Here is an 18,370-nt window from a genome sequence, read left to right as displayed (position 1 = left end):
TACTGCCCAAGAATGAAGGCAGGTCATTTAAGATAACTGTATAGACAGTATGTTCTTTCCTTAACTCTTGCATTCTTGCCCTATTACAAGTGGCAGTCCAGGCAAAGCAGACTTTAGGTTAGGCTGAGCTTTTCCCATAGCCTTGAATTATAGGCATTCTTACAGCTATTTTCTATCTACATCTTGCAAGTGTTTTTTTTTTTTTTTTTTTTTTCAGAGACTATCTCTAATAAGAGTGAATTCCATACTTTAAGTAAGGGTAAGACCATCTGTGCCCAGGGAGACTCTTACCAGGAAAAGGAAGTGTGCCTTCGAGCCAAAGCTTGGGAGAGAGGCAGTGTATATCTCAATTAGAACTATTGCCTCAAGCTGACTTAAAAATCAATCGAATCTTTAAAAACTGACTTACTCTTTCATAGCATTGTGAATTAACATTTATCCTGGTATTACACTTTTAGGTTTAACTTTTACATTCCTTTTGTTTGTTTTTAAAAATGATTTTCCTTTGGCTAGAGATGAAGGCTCTGGAACATGTCTTTGATTGATGTTATTTTTCCTTGTAGGTCTACTTCCCCTGCAGGACAGCATCACTCTCCTATATCTTCTAGACATCACTCATCTTCCTCACAATCAGGATCATCTATTCAAAGGCATTCTCTTTCTCCTCGAAGAAAAAGAACTCCTTCACCATCTTATCAGAGGACAATAACTCCACCTTTAAGACGTTCTGCGTCTCCTTATCCTTCACATTCTCTGTCTTCTCCTCAGAGAAAGCAAAGTCCCCCGAGGCATCGCTCTCCTATGCGAGAGAAAGGGAGGCATGATCATGAACGGACTTCACAGTCTCATGATCGTCGTCATGAAAGGAGGGAAGGTATGTACTGTACTTTATCTTGATTTTTTTTTGTTATTTAAGTAGATGTTTTCTTTATTTAAAACTTGGACATTCAGATTTACTGTTATAATGAGTAGAAGAGAACTGGGTTATATTAAAGCACACAGAGGAGAGTTCTGAGGGCCACAGGAGGTGCTTAATGACACAGCGAATGTAAGCTATTAAAATATGTGTAAGTGGGTATTTATGTATCTACTGAGATGGTGCTTTTTTTAAGAGGTTTTACTTAAATACTCTCAAGTTCTAGAAATTTTTGGCCATCTTATTCTTAGAGCATCTTTCTAATTGCTTAGTTAATTCTTTAAAAAAAACACCAAAAAAAACCCACAAAGAGGTGAAGGAAAGAAAAGCAGCAAGCCAGGGGCCAGAGTTTGAAAACATGTTTTGATAAAGAGGTGAGGGCTTGGGGAACATTTCAGACAGTCATTGCAAACCAAATGATCAGTTTTCCAGGTGTAACTCAAGAAAGAAGTACTCAAAGCAGTTTTCCTTTCTAGATCCCTAAAAATTCAGTTAACTTTGGGTTTGCTACTCGCTATTCAAGCTGAGAAGCTATTATTACCCAGCAATACAGTCTAATATCTCTCATTTCTTTCTTGTCCTTGTTTATCTACCTTGACAGGTTTTTTCTTTTCCCAACTTCCCCTTGTGTTAGTTTTTTAATATAATGAGTACTCAGGAAATATTTGCTTATTTGCAACAACATAACGATTTAATATGCATTTTAAAAGCCTGTCTGTGAGTATAGTATAGCAGTCTCCTGTGGAACATGTTGAACTTATTCTCTTCCTGTTGGTGGTGCAATAATTAATCAAGTTCTGTTATTCAAGAAAATGATGGATGCATAGGTAGGGACCAGAAAGAGAACTTATTTTATAGAGTTGTCCCTTGTATACATCATTTTGGAATCAGATCAGCACAACAGTATTTATGGAACATTGGTAAGATGGGAAAATTCTCATACCTATTAATTTTGATATTTAGCAGCTAGAGTTGACCAGGAATACAGTGTTCATTTAGTGACTACTGAATGAAACTTCTTTATTATTTCAAAACATAACTATTAAACATACTAATGAAGGGAAATACTACGGAGTTGAGTCTTTTAGGTTTGCTTTTTTTGTGGTAAGAGTAGTTTATGTTACAGGAAAAATCCTTTTAATAAGAAACCATATCTGTTTAGGTTCTTTATAAGGAGGAAGAGCTGTAGCAGATGTTTGTTCCGCTCTATTTAGATGTTGTTTTCTGAAATAAGAATAATTTTAGTGGAAGAATGGGGAGGTAGGTAAAGAACAAAATATATTAACTGGATGTATTTGTAAAGACAGATGGGACATCATGAAAAACATATTCTCAGGCACCATTGGTATTGGAGGAGGACTAGAAGTAATAGGTGTTCACAGAAAAGAATGAAGACATCACTTTCATGCCTTCTGGTTCTGTCCTTAAATGGCATTTATGGATATATGCACATGGACAAAGTAATTGGGCAGGGCAGATAAGCTATTGGTGTGAGAATCTCTGGGGTTTGTGGATACTAGATGTTTGGGTTCTTGAGGAAATCTATGGACCTAGCCAGTGGAGACAAAGTGAAAAGGAGGTAACTTTACAATATGTTAGGCATAAATCTGCTACAGTGGCTAAAATAGCCTCAGATCTTGAGGCAATTCCAGAGTGTAAGTGCAACTGAGGAAGGACTCTGATTAAAAGGCAGTATTTGTTCTTTGAAGTTCTCTTGTTGATTCTTTGGCTTCATATCAAATTTATGCTGTAATCAGTGCATGCCTATTCTAGGCATATCTAAAGAATAGTTTCTGATCTTTGCAAATTCCCATGACGTGTATGGTTTGAACTAGGCCATTTAATTTCTGGGCCTCTATTTCATTTATACAGTGACAAGTTTGGATTAAATAATCAATGAGATTCATTCCAGCTTTTTAATAACTAAAATTACCTTTTTATTTTTCTATGAAATTTTACAAAATGCTTTAAGTAGAGAAAGTTTTCTAGACAGGAGTGTGATTCCATTAAATAGCTCAAGAAAAGAATATAACAGCCTCTCTTTGCCAGCCAGCTTACTAACTGCAGGCCACTCTCACATGCTTAACTCTATTTGAGGTGGTCATGTGTGGCCTAGTCTGGCCTAATAGTAGTTTGAGATGACACTGTGCAACTGGATCTAAAAGTGGTGTCTGAAAACAAAGCCATCAGTGATATGAAGTCAACTGGTTTTAGAAGTTTTAGATGTAAGAATGGGTAAATTGGGGTGGGGAGGATCATATTCAAAGTTTATCCAATAAGAACATAATTATTCAAGTGTAATAAAATTACCTTTGGAATTTTAGCTTTTGAAAGGATTTAATTTTTTTATTTGACCATATTTTCTCCTTTTATTTTCTGCAAAGAACATGAATTATCATTGTAATAAAATTTTAAATCTCGTTTTTTATATCTTTTGTTTTTTTACTTTTTGTATTGGGGAATGTTGGGGAACAGTGTGGTTTTCCAGGACCCATCAGCTCCAAGTAAAGTCATTGTGGGGTTTTTTTTTCAGTCTAGTTGTGGAGGGCGCAGCTCATTGACCATGTGGGAATCAAACTGGTGACCTTGGTGTTACAAGCACTGTGCTCTAAGCAACTGAGCCAACTGGCCGCCCCAATAAAAATTTAAAAGTTCTGTATTAAATATATTGTCTAATTTCCCAAAATTTTGTGAAAGGAATTACGTTTGATTTCCAAAATTGAATTGCAGAGACTAGAGGCAAAAGGGATAGAGAAAAGGACACAAGAGAAGAACGAGAGTATGAACCGGATCAGAGCTCTTCTAGAGACCACAGAGAAGATAGAGAACCTCGAGATGGTCGGGATCGGAGAGATGCCAGAGATGGTAGAGACCGGAGGGAACTAAGAGACTCCAGAGACATTCGGGACTCTAGGGAGATGAGAGATTATAGCAGAGATGCCAAGGAGAGCCGTGACCCCAGAGATTCTCGGTCTGCTCGTGATGCCCATGACTACAGGGATCGGGAAAGTAGAGATGCTCATCGAAAGGAGGATGCATATCAGGAAGAATCCCGAAGTTATGGCAGAAACCACTTGAGAGAAGAAAGTTCTCGTACTGAAATAAGAAGTGATTCCAGAAGTGAGTCTCGAAGTGAAATTAGGAATGACCGGATCGGCAGAAGTAGGGGCAGAGGTCCAGAGTTACCTGAAAAGGGTAAGGTTTTTGATTTGTCAGTCAGCTGCATCTTGTATGTCCATATAGAAATTATTAAATCTTATATCTCCTCAGATTTATTTTCTAAATATATTATTTCTGCATTGATTATCATTATTTTGTCAAAGTAATTTTCAATTGGTTGAATTTGTGATTTTCCCTATAAATTCTGAATAGAAATTGTGAGCTAAAATAGCAAAAGATAAGAGGGGCCTGACCTAGACTCCCTAGTTCCTAGTTGAATTATATATCCAGTCATGCCTTTAGTCTTAATTAATGTGGAACACTAAGGCAAAAAAGTAGAGTCATAGGAAGTAATTTTTAATAAACAGATATATATGTGTGTATGTACACATACACATACACACATATATCAGAGAGTGCCACAAAAATGTATACACATTTTAAGAAAGGAAAAAACTTAATTGTAATACTCAATATATACCGATAACAAAAGATGAATACAAGTCACATTTGACTTCTGCAATTACAAGAAGTGCTCAAAGTGGTTACCATCAGCTTCCAGACACTTCTGATTATGGCGAACCACTGCTTGAGCAATGTTGACCATTTCTTAAAATGTGTATACATTTTTTTTGGCACCCCCGGTATACACTGTGTGTATATATACTGGGTGTGCCAAAACAATGTGTATACACATGACTTGTATTCACCTTTTGTTATCGGTATATATTGAGAATTACAATTTAAATACAGTTTTTTCCTTTCTTAAAATGTGTATACATTGTTTTGGCACCCTCTGTATATACAATAAACTGATCATTAATGTGAAATTAAAATGGTAGACTTTCAAAATTGATGATAACAGAAATGGCTGGTTTGTTTAATTCTTCAGTATTTGTGCTGACTTCAAACCATCACATTATTGGGGTCTTGAGCCATTTTTCTTCCCTTCCCCTTAAAAAGCATTTGCCATACCCAATAACTATCAACCTAAATGTATTTGACTATCTCTAAACTGCTTGGACTAAATTACCTTTGGTCTCGCTCTTCCTCTCCCCCTTTCTATTTCCTCCCCCCAAACACTGCTGTGCAGTCTGATCACTTACTCTTTCCATCGAGCTGCTGGTCTATCTTGGTCCATATTACAGCTTTACATTAAGCTAAAACCCCATCACCTTCTCCTTTATAGTTGTCTTGGCTTTTCTTGGCCCTTTGCTTTTCATATACATTTTCAAAATGTGTATGAAACAGATCTTTTAAAAAGATTTTATGAAAAACTGTTAAATCTTTATTTCAAATTGATGAATTTGTAATTTTTTATATTAAGGCCTGGTACATGTTTTATTCCTGGGTAGCATTTTGTTGCTATTGTAAATGGTACTTTAAAAATTCTTTTTATAAATAATGCATTCACATGGTTCAAAATTTCAAAGGTACAAAACGAGATAGATATAGATATAGATATGGATATAGATATGGCTATAGATTGTGAAAAGCCTTCCATCTACCCCGCCTGGTTCCTCCTTTTGCGAAATTTATTTGTATCCTTTCCAGAAAGATTCTTCACAAGCAAATATGTGTATCTATTCATTTTCTCCCCTGGTTTTACAAATGTAATTAAAAAAAAAACAAACTTTTATTTAAAAAAATTAACTATATAGTGCCCTAGACCCTGCTATTTTGACTTAAAAAATATCTTGGAGATCATTCCATAGTAGTCAGTCGGAAAAATAGCTACCTCCCTCGTCCAACATTTAACCTTTTTATTCCTAGATGTTATATGTGGCTTTTTTAAGTTTAAAATGTCTTCTTTCTGGTCTTTAATTGTTAAAGTATTCTTTATATATGTTTTGATTATTAAAATACCCTGTTACAGTATTTAGAATTATACTGTAATTCTCTCAGGGCTCAGAGCCTGTTATGGGTAAGGGGTGTGTTTATGTGTTTATATACATAGCTCTATGAATTTTTTAAACTACTTTATTAAGGTATGATTGATGTACAAAATTGACATGCACACATTTAATATATACAACTTGATGAGCTTGGAGATAAATATACACCACCATATATGCCATAAACATACCTATCACCTGTAAAAAATAATTTCCTCCTTCTCTCTTTATTTATTATGATTCGTGTGTGTGATGAGAGCACTTAAGATAAGATCTAGCCTCTTACAAATTTTTGCGTTTATAGTACATCATCACTAACTGTAGGCACTGTACCATACAGTAGATATCTAGGACTATTCATCTTGTACAACTGAAACTTTGCACACTTTGACTAATACCTCCCTGTTTCCCTCTCCCTCCAGCCCTTGGCAACCATTCTACGTTCTGCTTCTATGAGTTTGACTATTTTAGATTTCACATATAAGTGCTATCATGTAGCATTTGTCCTTCTGTGTCTGACTTATCTCACTAAGCATAATGTCCTCCAGGTTCATCTGTGTTGTCTCCAGTGGCAGGATTTCCTTTTTTTAAGGCTGAATAATATTTCATTATATGTATATACCATATTTTCTTTATCAATTCACCTGTCAATAGACATTTAGGCTGCCTCTATGTGTTGGCTATTATGAGTAATCCTGTCATGAACATGGTAGTTCAGCTGTCTCTCCCAGATCCTGAATTCATGTTCCTTTGGGTATACACTCAGAAGTGGGATTGCTGGATCAATGATACTTTTATTTTTAATTTTTTTGGGAACCTCCATACTGTTTTCCTCAGTGGTTGTGTACCCTTGCATTACCATCACCACAATCAAGATACTCAGCTATACATACCATCACAAGACTCCCTGAGTTACCCCTTTCTAGCCATAACCTAACTCCCCTTCCCTGTCCCTGATCTCTGGCAACCACTAATATGTCCTCTTATAATTGTTATTTCACGAATGTTACATAAGTAGATTTCAATTTCAAAGGTACAAAACGAGATAGATACGGATATAGATATGGCTAAAGATTGTGAAAAGCCTTCCATCTACGTAACTATCACGAATGTTACATAAGTACATAAGTAGAATCACACTATATGTATCCTGTTGAAATTGGCTTTCTCATTCACCATAATCTCCTTGAGGTTCATCCAAGTTGTATCAAAAGTTTGTCCCTTGTTGTATTCCATGATTTGAATGTATCACAGTTTGTTTAACCATTTACCCATTGAAAGACATTTGGGTCCTTTCTAGTTTGGAGCTATTACAAATAAAGTTTCTGTGACCATTCATTTCTCACACTTTTTAATGAAAATTTTCAGGCACCACTTAATTTCAACAAAGTGCCTTCGTTCTGTATTGGAATGTTTTCACTGTAAACTGTAATCAAAGCAATAATATATCTCCATATTTTTCATTATTTTCATAATCTTTCTGTAAATTAGATATGAGTCAGTAGTTTTTATTTTTGTTTTGTTTTTTTGGGGAGGTTAATTAAAATGAGTCTTCTTGCTTTATGATTCCATTATGTGACTTTTTTTATAGATAGAGGTAACTGGAGCTTAGCTTACCCAAGTCAGTCATTAGACAACTTAGGTGTTCTGATCCAACATTTCATATTCTTTTCAACAATGATTAGCACACTTTGGAATAAAAACAAACACCTTTTATCTGTATATTTTTGGGGAGGAAAGATTATCATTGATGAAACTTGTTGAATAAAATGCTTATGTTTAAACACTTGTGTGAATATTCTTTGCTTAGGAAGTCGAGGCACAAGAAGTTCTCAAATTGACAGTCACAGTAGTAGTAGCAACTATCATGACAGCTGGGAAACTCGAAGTAGCTACCCTGAAAGAGACAGATACCCTGAGAGAGACAGCAGAGACCAAACAAGGGATTCTTCCTTTGAGAGAAGACATGGAGAGAGAGACCGTCGTGACAACAGAGAGAGAGGTTTGTCACATGGAATATTACTAAATGGTGACCAACATTGGAAGAATTGTTTCTTTAAAACTTATCCATTAACTTTTTTATATGTCTTTTAATACTTTTGCTTGTTGATACATTTAAAACTATTGTATTCACTCGTAATCTTTCTTGTTTACTTAGTTTATGGGAGAGAATGTAATAGCTAGCTACCAGTACCTATTGGCAATAGTTTAGATACTGAGGTAATAGGTACTTGCATACTGCAAGAACTGAGGTGCCCTGTTGTAAGTCTGTCCCCTCAACTAAGTAGCTGACAACCTTTTAAAAAATGTAGATGCTTGCGGGCTGTTCCAGGCATTTCAAATTCAGGAGATACTTAAACTTTCTCATCTGAGGATCCTGGCCACTCACTCACTACCTATGATAAACAGTCTTGTGTAGAATGCCAGAGAGAAACAAGAAAAAAATGATAATGATATGGCCGGGTTTTGTTTGGAGAAACATTTTATTCATGTTCCTTCCTGAGAATATGTAATGCTTGCTTTAGCTAATTTTGTATCTTGTTTTCTGTTACTTTATTAAATGACTTCTTAAATCAATTTTGAAGCAAAATTACTAGAAGACGTTTAAGAAGGGTGATAAGTACTTTCTTTAACAAGCTTTTATTGCCCATACATATTAGGGCCTTAAACATTTAAGATTTTATGAAGGCCTTACTAACTTTGGCTAGTTACTAAAATAAGGTTTGCTATAATGCTGAGATTAATAAAGTATGAAACTTGAGGGAGTAGGGAATTGAATGTTCATACTTCATAGTGAGCTGAATCAAAGAGGTAATGGTGTCTCTTGATATGAGCAGTAATGGGAGGAATGAAGTCTCTAAGCACAATGTACTCTGAGGAGTATAGTTGAGATGAGAAATGTGGATGAGATCACAGTTGGTTGGGTTGAGTTTGTCGGGGTAAGCCTAATACATTTTGGTTAAAAGATGTGTATGATTTCTTTAGTTACAGATAAAGCTGGTGTTTATATATTCTTTGCTCATTTCTGAAATTATTTTTTCCTGAATGCTAATTCACCTTTCTTTACTCTCTTTAACACCATATCCTGGTAATGCTTTTTTTATATTTGTTTTCGTTGTTGTTGTTGTTTTTCAGTTTCATATCTTAGCTCAGATTTTTCTCATGTCATGCCTTAATTCAGTAATAGTGTTTGGCTTTAATCTTATATTTAGTTCAACACATACATTGAGTTACCAAAAACTGTGATAGTTGCTTTATATACATACTTCTACTTAATATTGTAAAGGATATTAAGTCAAAGAATATATATATATATATATAGAGAGAGAGAGAGAGAGAGAGAGAGATTCTTTTAAAATCCTTTTATCTTAACAATGTCCCTGTGAATGTAGGTTTGATAAGAAAAATCCATGCTTCATATTTGAATGGTTTGAGCTAAGAGAAAGGTAGTGATTTTTTCAGTATTACAGAGAAATAAGTTCCAGAGCTGGAATTCAGATGACTTGTAGTCGTCTGACTCCAAGTCCTGTTCTCTTTCTATTTTACTTTACTATAACAACTTCAATAAATATCAGTTGTATGATTGGAATAGAAATATATTTTTGAGGTTAATGATACATTCTACAAATGTTTACTGAGCCCATGCACTTTGCTAGGTTGTTGGAGTGTAATAGTCCTTGTGCGTAAAGAACGTAATAGGGAGGAAGATTACCATTCCCCCCCCCCCCAAAAAAAAAGAAATAATTATTGAGTGCTATCAAGGAAACAAACAAGGGACCCAGATAGAAATAAAGGATAAGGTAAGAACCTTCTTTAGCTAGATAGAGTGTTTCTGAAAAATTTGAGGAAATGACATTTATGCAGAGGCATAAATGCAAGGGAAGAAGTTAGCATTGCAGAGATTGAGGGTAAGAACATTCCATGCAGAGGAAAGAGTATGTGCCAATTCCCAGGGATGGGAAATGTCTTAATATGTCCTAGAGTTTGAAAAAAGACCCACGTGACTAGATATGGTGACTAATAGGGAAATTAATAGAAGCTGAGGGTAGAGATGTGCCCAGGTACGTAGTTCTGTGCTCAGGAATTTAAATCTTCACAGGCTAATTAGGGTACAAATAGACAAAGTGTGATAAATGCTACTATTATATAAAGTTCTGTGAGAAGAACAAAGGAGCAAACAGGATTCTGTGGAAATCCAAAAAGCTTCCTAAAGAGGGGACATCTGAATTAAGGCGTGAAGGATAAGAGTTTGGCAGAGAAACGTTGGAAGAAACACTTTGCAGGGAGAGGGTACAGCATGTACAGACACACAGACTGAAAGATACATGTTTTGAAGTAGTAAAGAATTAGGAGATTAGAATAGAGGTATGCTATAATTGTTAGATTGTTAGAAAAGGAAAGAAGCTTAGAAAAAGGATTGATGAGAGTCGATCGGCCAGGTTGTTAGGCCTGTAAGTCAAGCTGAAATTTTTGGATTTAATTGCCTTTTCACTACCTATAAGATAACTGCTTTTTAGCAGCTGGAAAAACAAAGTGTTCATCAAAAAAGTATGAGAGTCTGGGGAAAGGCTGAAGACAAGGATACCAACCAGTTAGACTGTTGATGACGTAGACATCTAAGAACTGACCGAACTTTGAGTTAATAATATTAACTGTAGAGATGGAGAGAGGAAGTAGAAGACAGACAGACATATTTTAAGAGTAAAATTAATGGTACTTGAATATGATAGGACTTGGATAACTCGGAGATTTCCAGCTTTCACGAATGCGTACGTCATTCATTAGGATAAGGAAATACATGAAGAGAAGCACATCTTCAAAGAACACATTTTGAGTGAAATATAGAGAAGATAGTTTAGACATATTCGAAAGGTGTTTTTACAGTTCTGTTTTCTTTGAAGTAAGGAACATTGTCATTTTTGTTGGAAATACAGAGTTTTTATATGTCAAAAAAGAGTGAGTAGTGAGTCTTTCCCCCTGACTTTGCTACAATCAGATATTTCAAGTAGGAATTACTGTAAGTTGCAGTATTGAATTTTTTTTAGCTTCTTTTGTAATCATTGTGACATTAATGTGACCCCCAAACCAGGAATTCAAACAGTCATATACCATTCTGGGAATTAAAAGTGTAGTACAATAGAACCATTTTAAATTTAAGTTGGCTTCTGCAAAAGTAAAAAAGTGTTTAAGAGAACTGACTTCTAGTCCTAATGTCCTAATGTATTTACCATCTCTGTGACTTAGGCAAATTAACTTCTGGACCATAATTTCTGTGTTTTAAGAAGAAAAGGGGGGAAAGGGCTGGACAAGATTTAGTTTCAGCATTAAAATTCTGTGAACTTCTCTATCAATGTATAACCTCTAAAGAATAAATATGGATAATTCTTGTCTTTTTCATCTGTGGTAAGAAAGGAAATTTAAATTACTATTAAATATATTGAACCCTTCCCCAGGAATATCCGAAAATTATTCTGCTTAATAAGTTGATTGTTAGATATGCCACTTGCAAACCTGTTGGGCATATTGTAGTTTGACCTTTATAATTAACCAATAAACATTATTATCTAATATGAAAGTAGAAGCATCACAGTAGCCTAGATCCTACCACAGTGACCTAATTTCAAAAATGACTATCTCCATGAAAGAGTTCATGCCATTTTCTTACACATTTTTTTAATCCCACACTAATTTCCTGCTCAACTGGGCATTTGGGCATCATGCATTTCTTTTCTCTGTGTTTATATGATTCATGTATTGAAAAAAATTCATACATACTATATATCTATAGATAGATAGATAGATAGATAGATAGATAGATAGATAGATAGATAGATAGATAGATATACACACGCACATACACACATACATATACATATAATGTGATGAGATTATCAGTTAATATTTTTAGGAAAACAGCTCTTCATCTGAGTAATCAGTTACACGATTAAATAAAACTTAATTTATTAGTAGTTATAAATACATATCACATGAAATATTTTTTACATTTGATTTTAAGATTGCTAAGCATCAGTACCCTTAATATTCTAGTCTATGATAAACTGATATTGCAGCAACAAATATTTGTTTTGTTCTAGATTTTTCTCACATAATAGCTGCACTTTGATGTGTATATATTTTTGCCTGGAATTAGAGGTGTGACTTACGAGGGAAATTTTTTTTTTCCTTCAGCTCCTATGTTCTACACCTCCTGCTGCCCCTATCCTTTGCCACCAGTGTTCTCAGGTCCTGCTGGGGGGACAGAGAAGATCAGAGGTGAAGGGTAGAGATGGCAGAAAGTGGGGTTGGAGCAGTGGGCTGGAGGTAGGGTAGGGAGCATGCAGAGAAAGATCAAAGGTGGATCAACGGGAGGTGGGTGGGAGTTGATGGGGAGCAAAAAACATGTTAGTTAGAAGGCAAATGAAAATAACCTTTAAGCAAACTATTTTTGAATATCTAGGGGTGATTATTGGATGATTGAATTAAAAGTAAAGATAGTACCTGATTTGTATTTATTGTCACTGTGATCCTGTACACAGATAAAATTTGAGATTTGCCATACTGTCTTACCAATAGGTTATCTGTCAAATTAATCACTGACAAAACTTGATTTTCATTGTAGATCAAAGACCAAGCTCACCAGTTCGACATCAGGGAAGGAGTGACGAGCTTGAGCGTGATGAAAGAAGAGAGGAACGAAGAGTAGACAGAGTGGATGATAGAAGAGATGAAAGGGCTAGAGAAAGAGATCGGGAACGAGAACGTGACAGAGAGCGGGAAAGAGAGCGGGAACGTGAGCGGGATCGGGAAAGAGAGAAGGAAAGAGAACTAGAAAGAGAACGTGCTAGGGAACGGGAGAGAGAAAGAGAAAGAGAAAAAGAGAGAGACCGTGAAAGAGAGAGAGATCGTGACCATGATAGAGAGAGGGAAAGAGAGAGGGAACGAGATAGGGAAAAAGAACGGGAGCGGGAACGGGAGAGAGAAGAAAGAGAGAGGGAGAGAGACCGAGAACGGGAGAGGGAGAGAGAGCGAGAGCGAGAACGAGAAAGAGCAAGAGAAAGGGATAAAGAAAGAGAACGTCAAAGGGATTGGGAAGACAAAGACAAAGGACGAGAGGACCGCAGAGAAAAGCGAGAAGATATCCGAGAAGACAGAAATCTAAGAGATGGACATGATGAGAGAAAATCAAAGTAAGACTGATTGTGAATCAGTTTATTAAAGTTACATTTCAGTAAAGAATTCAAAAGTTCCATTTAATGCTTTTCAGGGTGCTCTTAATGTCTTGTTAATTCTTTTTCCTCTACATTTTCCTGTATTCCAATTTTATTATAATAAAATCTTAGAATTGTCTGGAAAAAAATAATAGTTGCCCCATTCTATACCTCTGTTTCCAGGAGATATAATCAATCATTATTTATGTTACATTTTCGATGGCACATTGGCTTATTTAACTGCTGTATATTTATTTTAACTGGAAACCAACATAAAATGATACGGACCCTCATTTCTCCCCCTACTTTCAGAGGAGATAGCTAAAGTTAAATGACTTTAAGGAATTTACCTAAGGTTGCATAATAAGTAACATGGCTGTAAGTTGAATTCATCTTTTTGACTCTAAAGCCAACATGTTTTTCATTTGACTTCCCAACATAAGGTATTTCTGTATCATAAAAATGTAAAATGAATACGTTTTAGTAAAGGGTTCATTAGTATATTGATTCCTCTATTGTATGTTACCACCTTGCAGTATTTAAATGTAATGATTTTCACTTGAGTGATTCTGCATATATAATGAAAGGAAAATATGCTGCCATGTATTTTAACTTCACAATTATAAGTCTTAGCAAATGAAGAATTTTGTTAAGATGCTAAATACCCTTTGTATGATATAGCTTGACAATATTGCTATCCTACAATTATACATTCTAGTTATAGTAAAGAAATAATAGTAAAAATTGTAGTAATAAAATCTCTTTTTCACCTCCTGGAATTTTTTTTTTTAATAAATAACCTTGGAGTTTTTATTCATAATTTTAAACCAAATTTAAAATCTTCAAAGGCTAATAAAAATAGTTGTTTATCAAGTGCTTCCTAAATGCAGTACTTCATACGTATTTTCTCATTTAATCTTAACAACATCCTCATCATCACCATTTTTACTGATAGTAAGGTTGGAGAAAGGTGGAGTCAGGTGGAGTGAGGGTGGAGTAAGGTAGAGTGAGATTGGAATAAGGTTGGTGTGAGGTCGAGTAAAGTGAACTGAGGTGGAATAAGGTTAGGGTGAGGTAGATCACCTGGAATTTTATAAATTACATTTGTTTGTCCAATTTAGGAAACGCTATAGAAATGAAGGTAGTCCTAGCCCTCGTCAGTCACCTAAGCGCCGACGAGAACATTCTCCCGACAGTGACACCTACAACAGCGGAGATGATAAAAGTAAGCGGAGTCTATTTTCTGTGTCTCCTCATTCATATTTATTTGTAACCGTGAGACCATTTTTTGACATTAGTAGGAAATGATGAATTAAGATTTAAAATTTTTCTTGCTCTGCTGCCTCTGAATATCTTCTATGTGACTAACGTACATGTTAGAAATATAGTTATTAGGTTGGTGCAAAAGTAATTGCGGTTCTTGCAATTTTTAACTTTTTAAACCACAGTTACTTTTGCACCAACCTAATATAATGCTGCTGTCATTTCCTACTCTTTGTAGTAAAACCATATTTTTATTTTTACTCAAGTTATTGCCATTTTACAAGTTTTAAAATGAAAATCAGAGATTGGTTTATTATTATTTATATATAACATGCAATGTTTGTTAACTTGGTGAAAGTGTGATTATTTTTATCTTTTTGTATAGATGAAAGACACAGACTCTTGAGCCAGGTTGTACGACCTCAAGAATCTCATTCTCTCAGTCCATCACACCTTTCAGAAGACAGGCAGGGTAGATGGAAAGAGGAAGATCGGAAACTAGAAAGAAAAGAGAGTTCCAGGCGCTATGAAGAGCTAGAGCTCAAAGAGAAAGTTTCTTCTGTAGATAAGCAAAGAGAACAGATAGAAATCACAGAAAGCTCACGGACTCGGGCCCAAGACATGATGGGACACCATCCATCTGAAGACCGAGACACATGTGATGGAACTCATGATGAAAACAAGAAAAAAGCAAAAATTCAAAAGAAACCTATTAAGAAAAAAAAAGAGGATGATGTTGGACTAGAGAGGGGTAGCACAGAGACAGCATCTGAAGATAGTCAAGTATTTTCACCAAAAAAAGGACAGAAGAAGAAAAGTGTTGAAAAAAAACATAAAAGATCCAGAGGTGACTCTGATATTTCCGATGAAGAAGCAGCCCAGCTGAGTAAGAAGAAGAGAGGCCCCCGGACTCCCCCTATAACAACCAAAGAGGAATTGGTCGAAATTTCCAATGATAAGGATGCGACTGTAGGAGATCCTCAGAGAAAAGAAGATACAGCGTTCAGTGACTGGTCTGATGAGGACGTGCCTGACCGTGCAGAGGTGACAGAGCATGCTGCCGCAGCTGCTACTCCTGGAAGGACCCCTTCCCCGTCTTCCCTCCCTCCTCCTCCTCCTCCTCTGGCTACTGCCACTGCCCCTGGTACTCTTGCCGCTACTGCATCTGCCACCAGCACCTTCAGCACATCTGCCACCCCCACCGGTACCGCCAGTGCAGCTTTTACCGGTGAAGACTCACATAGAAAAGGCCATAAAGCACGAGCGGAAAAAGCAGAGGCACCTCATGTATCTATAGAAGATGCACCACATCGCAAGCCAGTGGATCAGAAGAGGAGCAGCAGCCTTGGGAGCAATCGGAGTAATCGCAGTTATACATCTGGGCGCCTGCGCTCCCCATCCAATGATTCTGCCCATCGAAGTGGAGATGACCAAAGTAGTCGAAAGAGAGTACTACATAGTGGCTCAAGAGACAGAGAAAAAACAAAAAGCCTGGAAATCACAGGAGAGAGAAAATCAAGGATTGATCAGTTAAAGCGTGGGGAACCCAGTCGAAGTACTTCTTCAGGTGATAAACTGAATTATAATCTAGCCAGTATTTCCTATGTTAGTGTATTTTGTACAAATTGTAATTTTAAAGTAAATGGCTAGATTGGTTACTTAATGCGCTGCCTTAAATTTCAGGGAACTTAAAATAGAAGCTTAACCATCCCACCAAAAAGTTAGCTGTTACTACCCTAATGGCAATATTATAATAAGGGTACATTCAGTGATGTCAATCTGCTTAATATCAAGATTTTAGTAGTGTATCTCAGTAGAAGAACTTGAATGTATTCCAGTCCCTTGTTGATGCCTAAAATTTTAACCTTTCTGCTCTCCCAGCAGTCAATTCATTCTCTTTTGACCACAGAAAATAAAGTAGGGGGATAAGAAGGGACCCGATAATGAAGTGATCAGTTCTATTAATGTTTAACCATTTTATGTACTTATTTCTTTGAAGATATTTTGTGGTTATAGTGGAAATAGACAAGGAAATGTGCTTTTCACATATTTTAATTAGTACTTTGAGAGATCAGTTTTTTTCTTAAAGTGTGTTCTTTGGAGAATTTGGAATAAATATAGAACAAGGTAAATTGTAAGCTTTAAAGAACCCTAAAATGAAGTATTTTGTTGCTCTTTTTGTCACGTGTTAACTCTGTTTATGGTATATTTATTTTAGATCGCCAGGATTCAAGAAGCCATAGTTCAAGAAGAAGTTCTCCTGAGTCAGATCGACAGGTTCATTCAAGGTCTGGGTCATTTGATAGCAGGGATAGGCTTCAAGAACGAGAGCGATATGAGCACGAGAGAGAGCGGGAAAGAGAGAGGAGAGATACAAGACAGAGAGAATGGGATCGAGATGCTGATAAAGATTGGTCACGGAACAGAGACCGAGATAGACTACGGGAACGAGAGAGAGAACGAGACAAAAGGAGAGACTTGGACAGGGAAAGAGAGCGACTGATTTCTGATTCCATGGAAAGGGACAGAGACAGAGACAGAACTTTCGAGAGTTGTTCTCAAATGGAGTCTGTAAAACGCAGTGAAGCAAAACTGGAGAGTGAACATGAAAGAGACCTAGAAGGCACTTCCCGAGACTCTATAAATTTGGATAAAGAAAGAATGGATAAAGATCTAGCATCTGTACAGGGATTTGAAGATATAAATAAAGCTGAAAGAACTGAGAGTGTGGAAGGTGGGTGTCACACCTTTTTGTCTGTTATACTGCTCCATTCCTTCTCAGATTTCACAGGAAACAAATACTTTCTTTTAAAAGTTAATCTGCTATGCGTATTCACTCCATTGTTTTTAGGGAAAGTAAATTTTATAAGGAAAAGTCATATCATATTTTAAAATGTGTTCCCTTCATTAGTATTGTCAAGGCAGACTTGGTTCAGATAAGCCTAAATGAAATAAAAGGTAACTTAGATGTAGTGTCTGTAGATGTTGAAAATAGTCATCACTTCTTTTTCTTAGATATTTAAAACAGTCTTAAAAATTGAAATGACTTCTTGGTTCAGAGAGGGATTCAAAAACTATTAGTGGTTCCTGTTTTCCAGGGCAGTTGAAAACAAATGTATGAAATAATAACACTTAATGACAGATTGACTATGGAATCCTACTGGCACTCCCCACTCCTAGAATGAGGAACCCTGGGAAGTCCACATCAACCCTTTGGCTCCCTCAGAACCAGCTTGTTGTGTGGAACGTCACCCCTCTGTCCTTCAACCCCCATCTATTGTATAGACTGACTCGTGCATCTGCATTCTCGGAATGGGCTACATCGTCTAACCCTCTTCGTACCTGCTTTTCCTATTGCCCGATAGACCTTTTTTCCCTTTTATCTTCTCTTTTTTCTTCAAACTGCAAGTCCCAGTTTATGCATTATTTCCTCTGAGGAGCCTTCTCTGCTAATGGTGCTTACTCTTTAAAAATGACGTCACCATGTTTATACATCTTTGATGGCATCCCTGCACTATATTATAATTATTTTTCCATGGTTTTATCTCCACTATACTGTACTCCTTTGTAAAGGACCATAGATTTTCATTCCTTTATCTTTGAGACTATAGCAAGAACACAGTAAATGGTTGATAAATGAAAATGTTTTTCCTATACATACTTGCCCACGTTTTATTCTTTGGTGAATTATAGCCTACGGTACCACTAGTGATGGCTTCCCTGAGAATTCTCCTGGAAATTTTGCCTCCATGGGACTGTCCAGTTCTCATACCAGTGCTTACACAATTGTTTTGACATTACCTCTCCACTTCAAGCCCCCAAAATGCTTCTGGGGTACTTAGTATATAAGCAGTATAATTTTATTACTCTTTTTATTTGCCGTATTGTATTGTAGCATTGGGCACAGAGTAAAATTCAGTCTTTTAAAA

General features: G+C 36.2%; 1 protein-coding gene across 8 annotated transcripts in view; it reads left to right on the top strand.

Annotated features, from left to right (window-relative positions):
• Positions 1–18,370, top strand: part of ZC3H13 (zinc finger CCCH-type containing 13) — a 95,053-nt gene that overhangs the window by 61,769 nt on the left and 14,914 nt on the right. For 4 of the 8 annotated variants that reach the window (XM_074329983.2, XM_019753546.3, XM_074329988.2 and 1 more), the window contains exons 9-16: positions 564–874; positions 3,647–4,111; positions 7,781–7,972; positions 12,160–12,243; positions 12,590–13,157; positions 14,300–14,403; positions 14,827–16,008; positions 16,660–17,175. In XM_074329983.2, coding sequence (XP_074186084.2) covers positions 564–874; positions 3,647–4,111; positions 7,781–7,972; positions 12,160–12,243; positions 12,590–13,157; positions 14,300–14,403; positions 14,827–16,008; positions 16,660–17,175 — 3,422 coding nt within the window. The remainder of the gene's footprint in view (positions 1–563; positions 875–3,646; positions 4,112–7,780; positions 7,973–12,159; positions 12,244–12,589; positions 13,158–14,299; positions 14,404–14,826; positions 16,009–16,659; positions 17,176–18,370) is intronic. The other 4 variants (XM_074329987.2, XM_074329985.2, XM_074329986.2 and 1 more) reach the window with 2 other exon arrangements.

This window comes from Rhinolophus sinicus, chromosome 16, assembly GCF_057876585.1.
Source record: "Rhinolophus sinicus isolate RSI-liver-muscle chromosome 16, RSI-T2T, whole genome shotgun sequence".
NCBI classification, from domain to species: Eukaryota; Metazoa; Chordata; class Mammalia; order Chiroptera; family Rhinolophidae; genus Rhinolophus; species Rhinolophus sinicus.
This window is presented reverse-complemented; position numbering and strand designations above follow the sequence as displayed.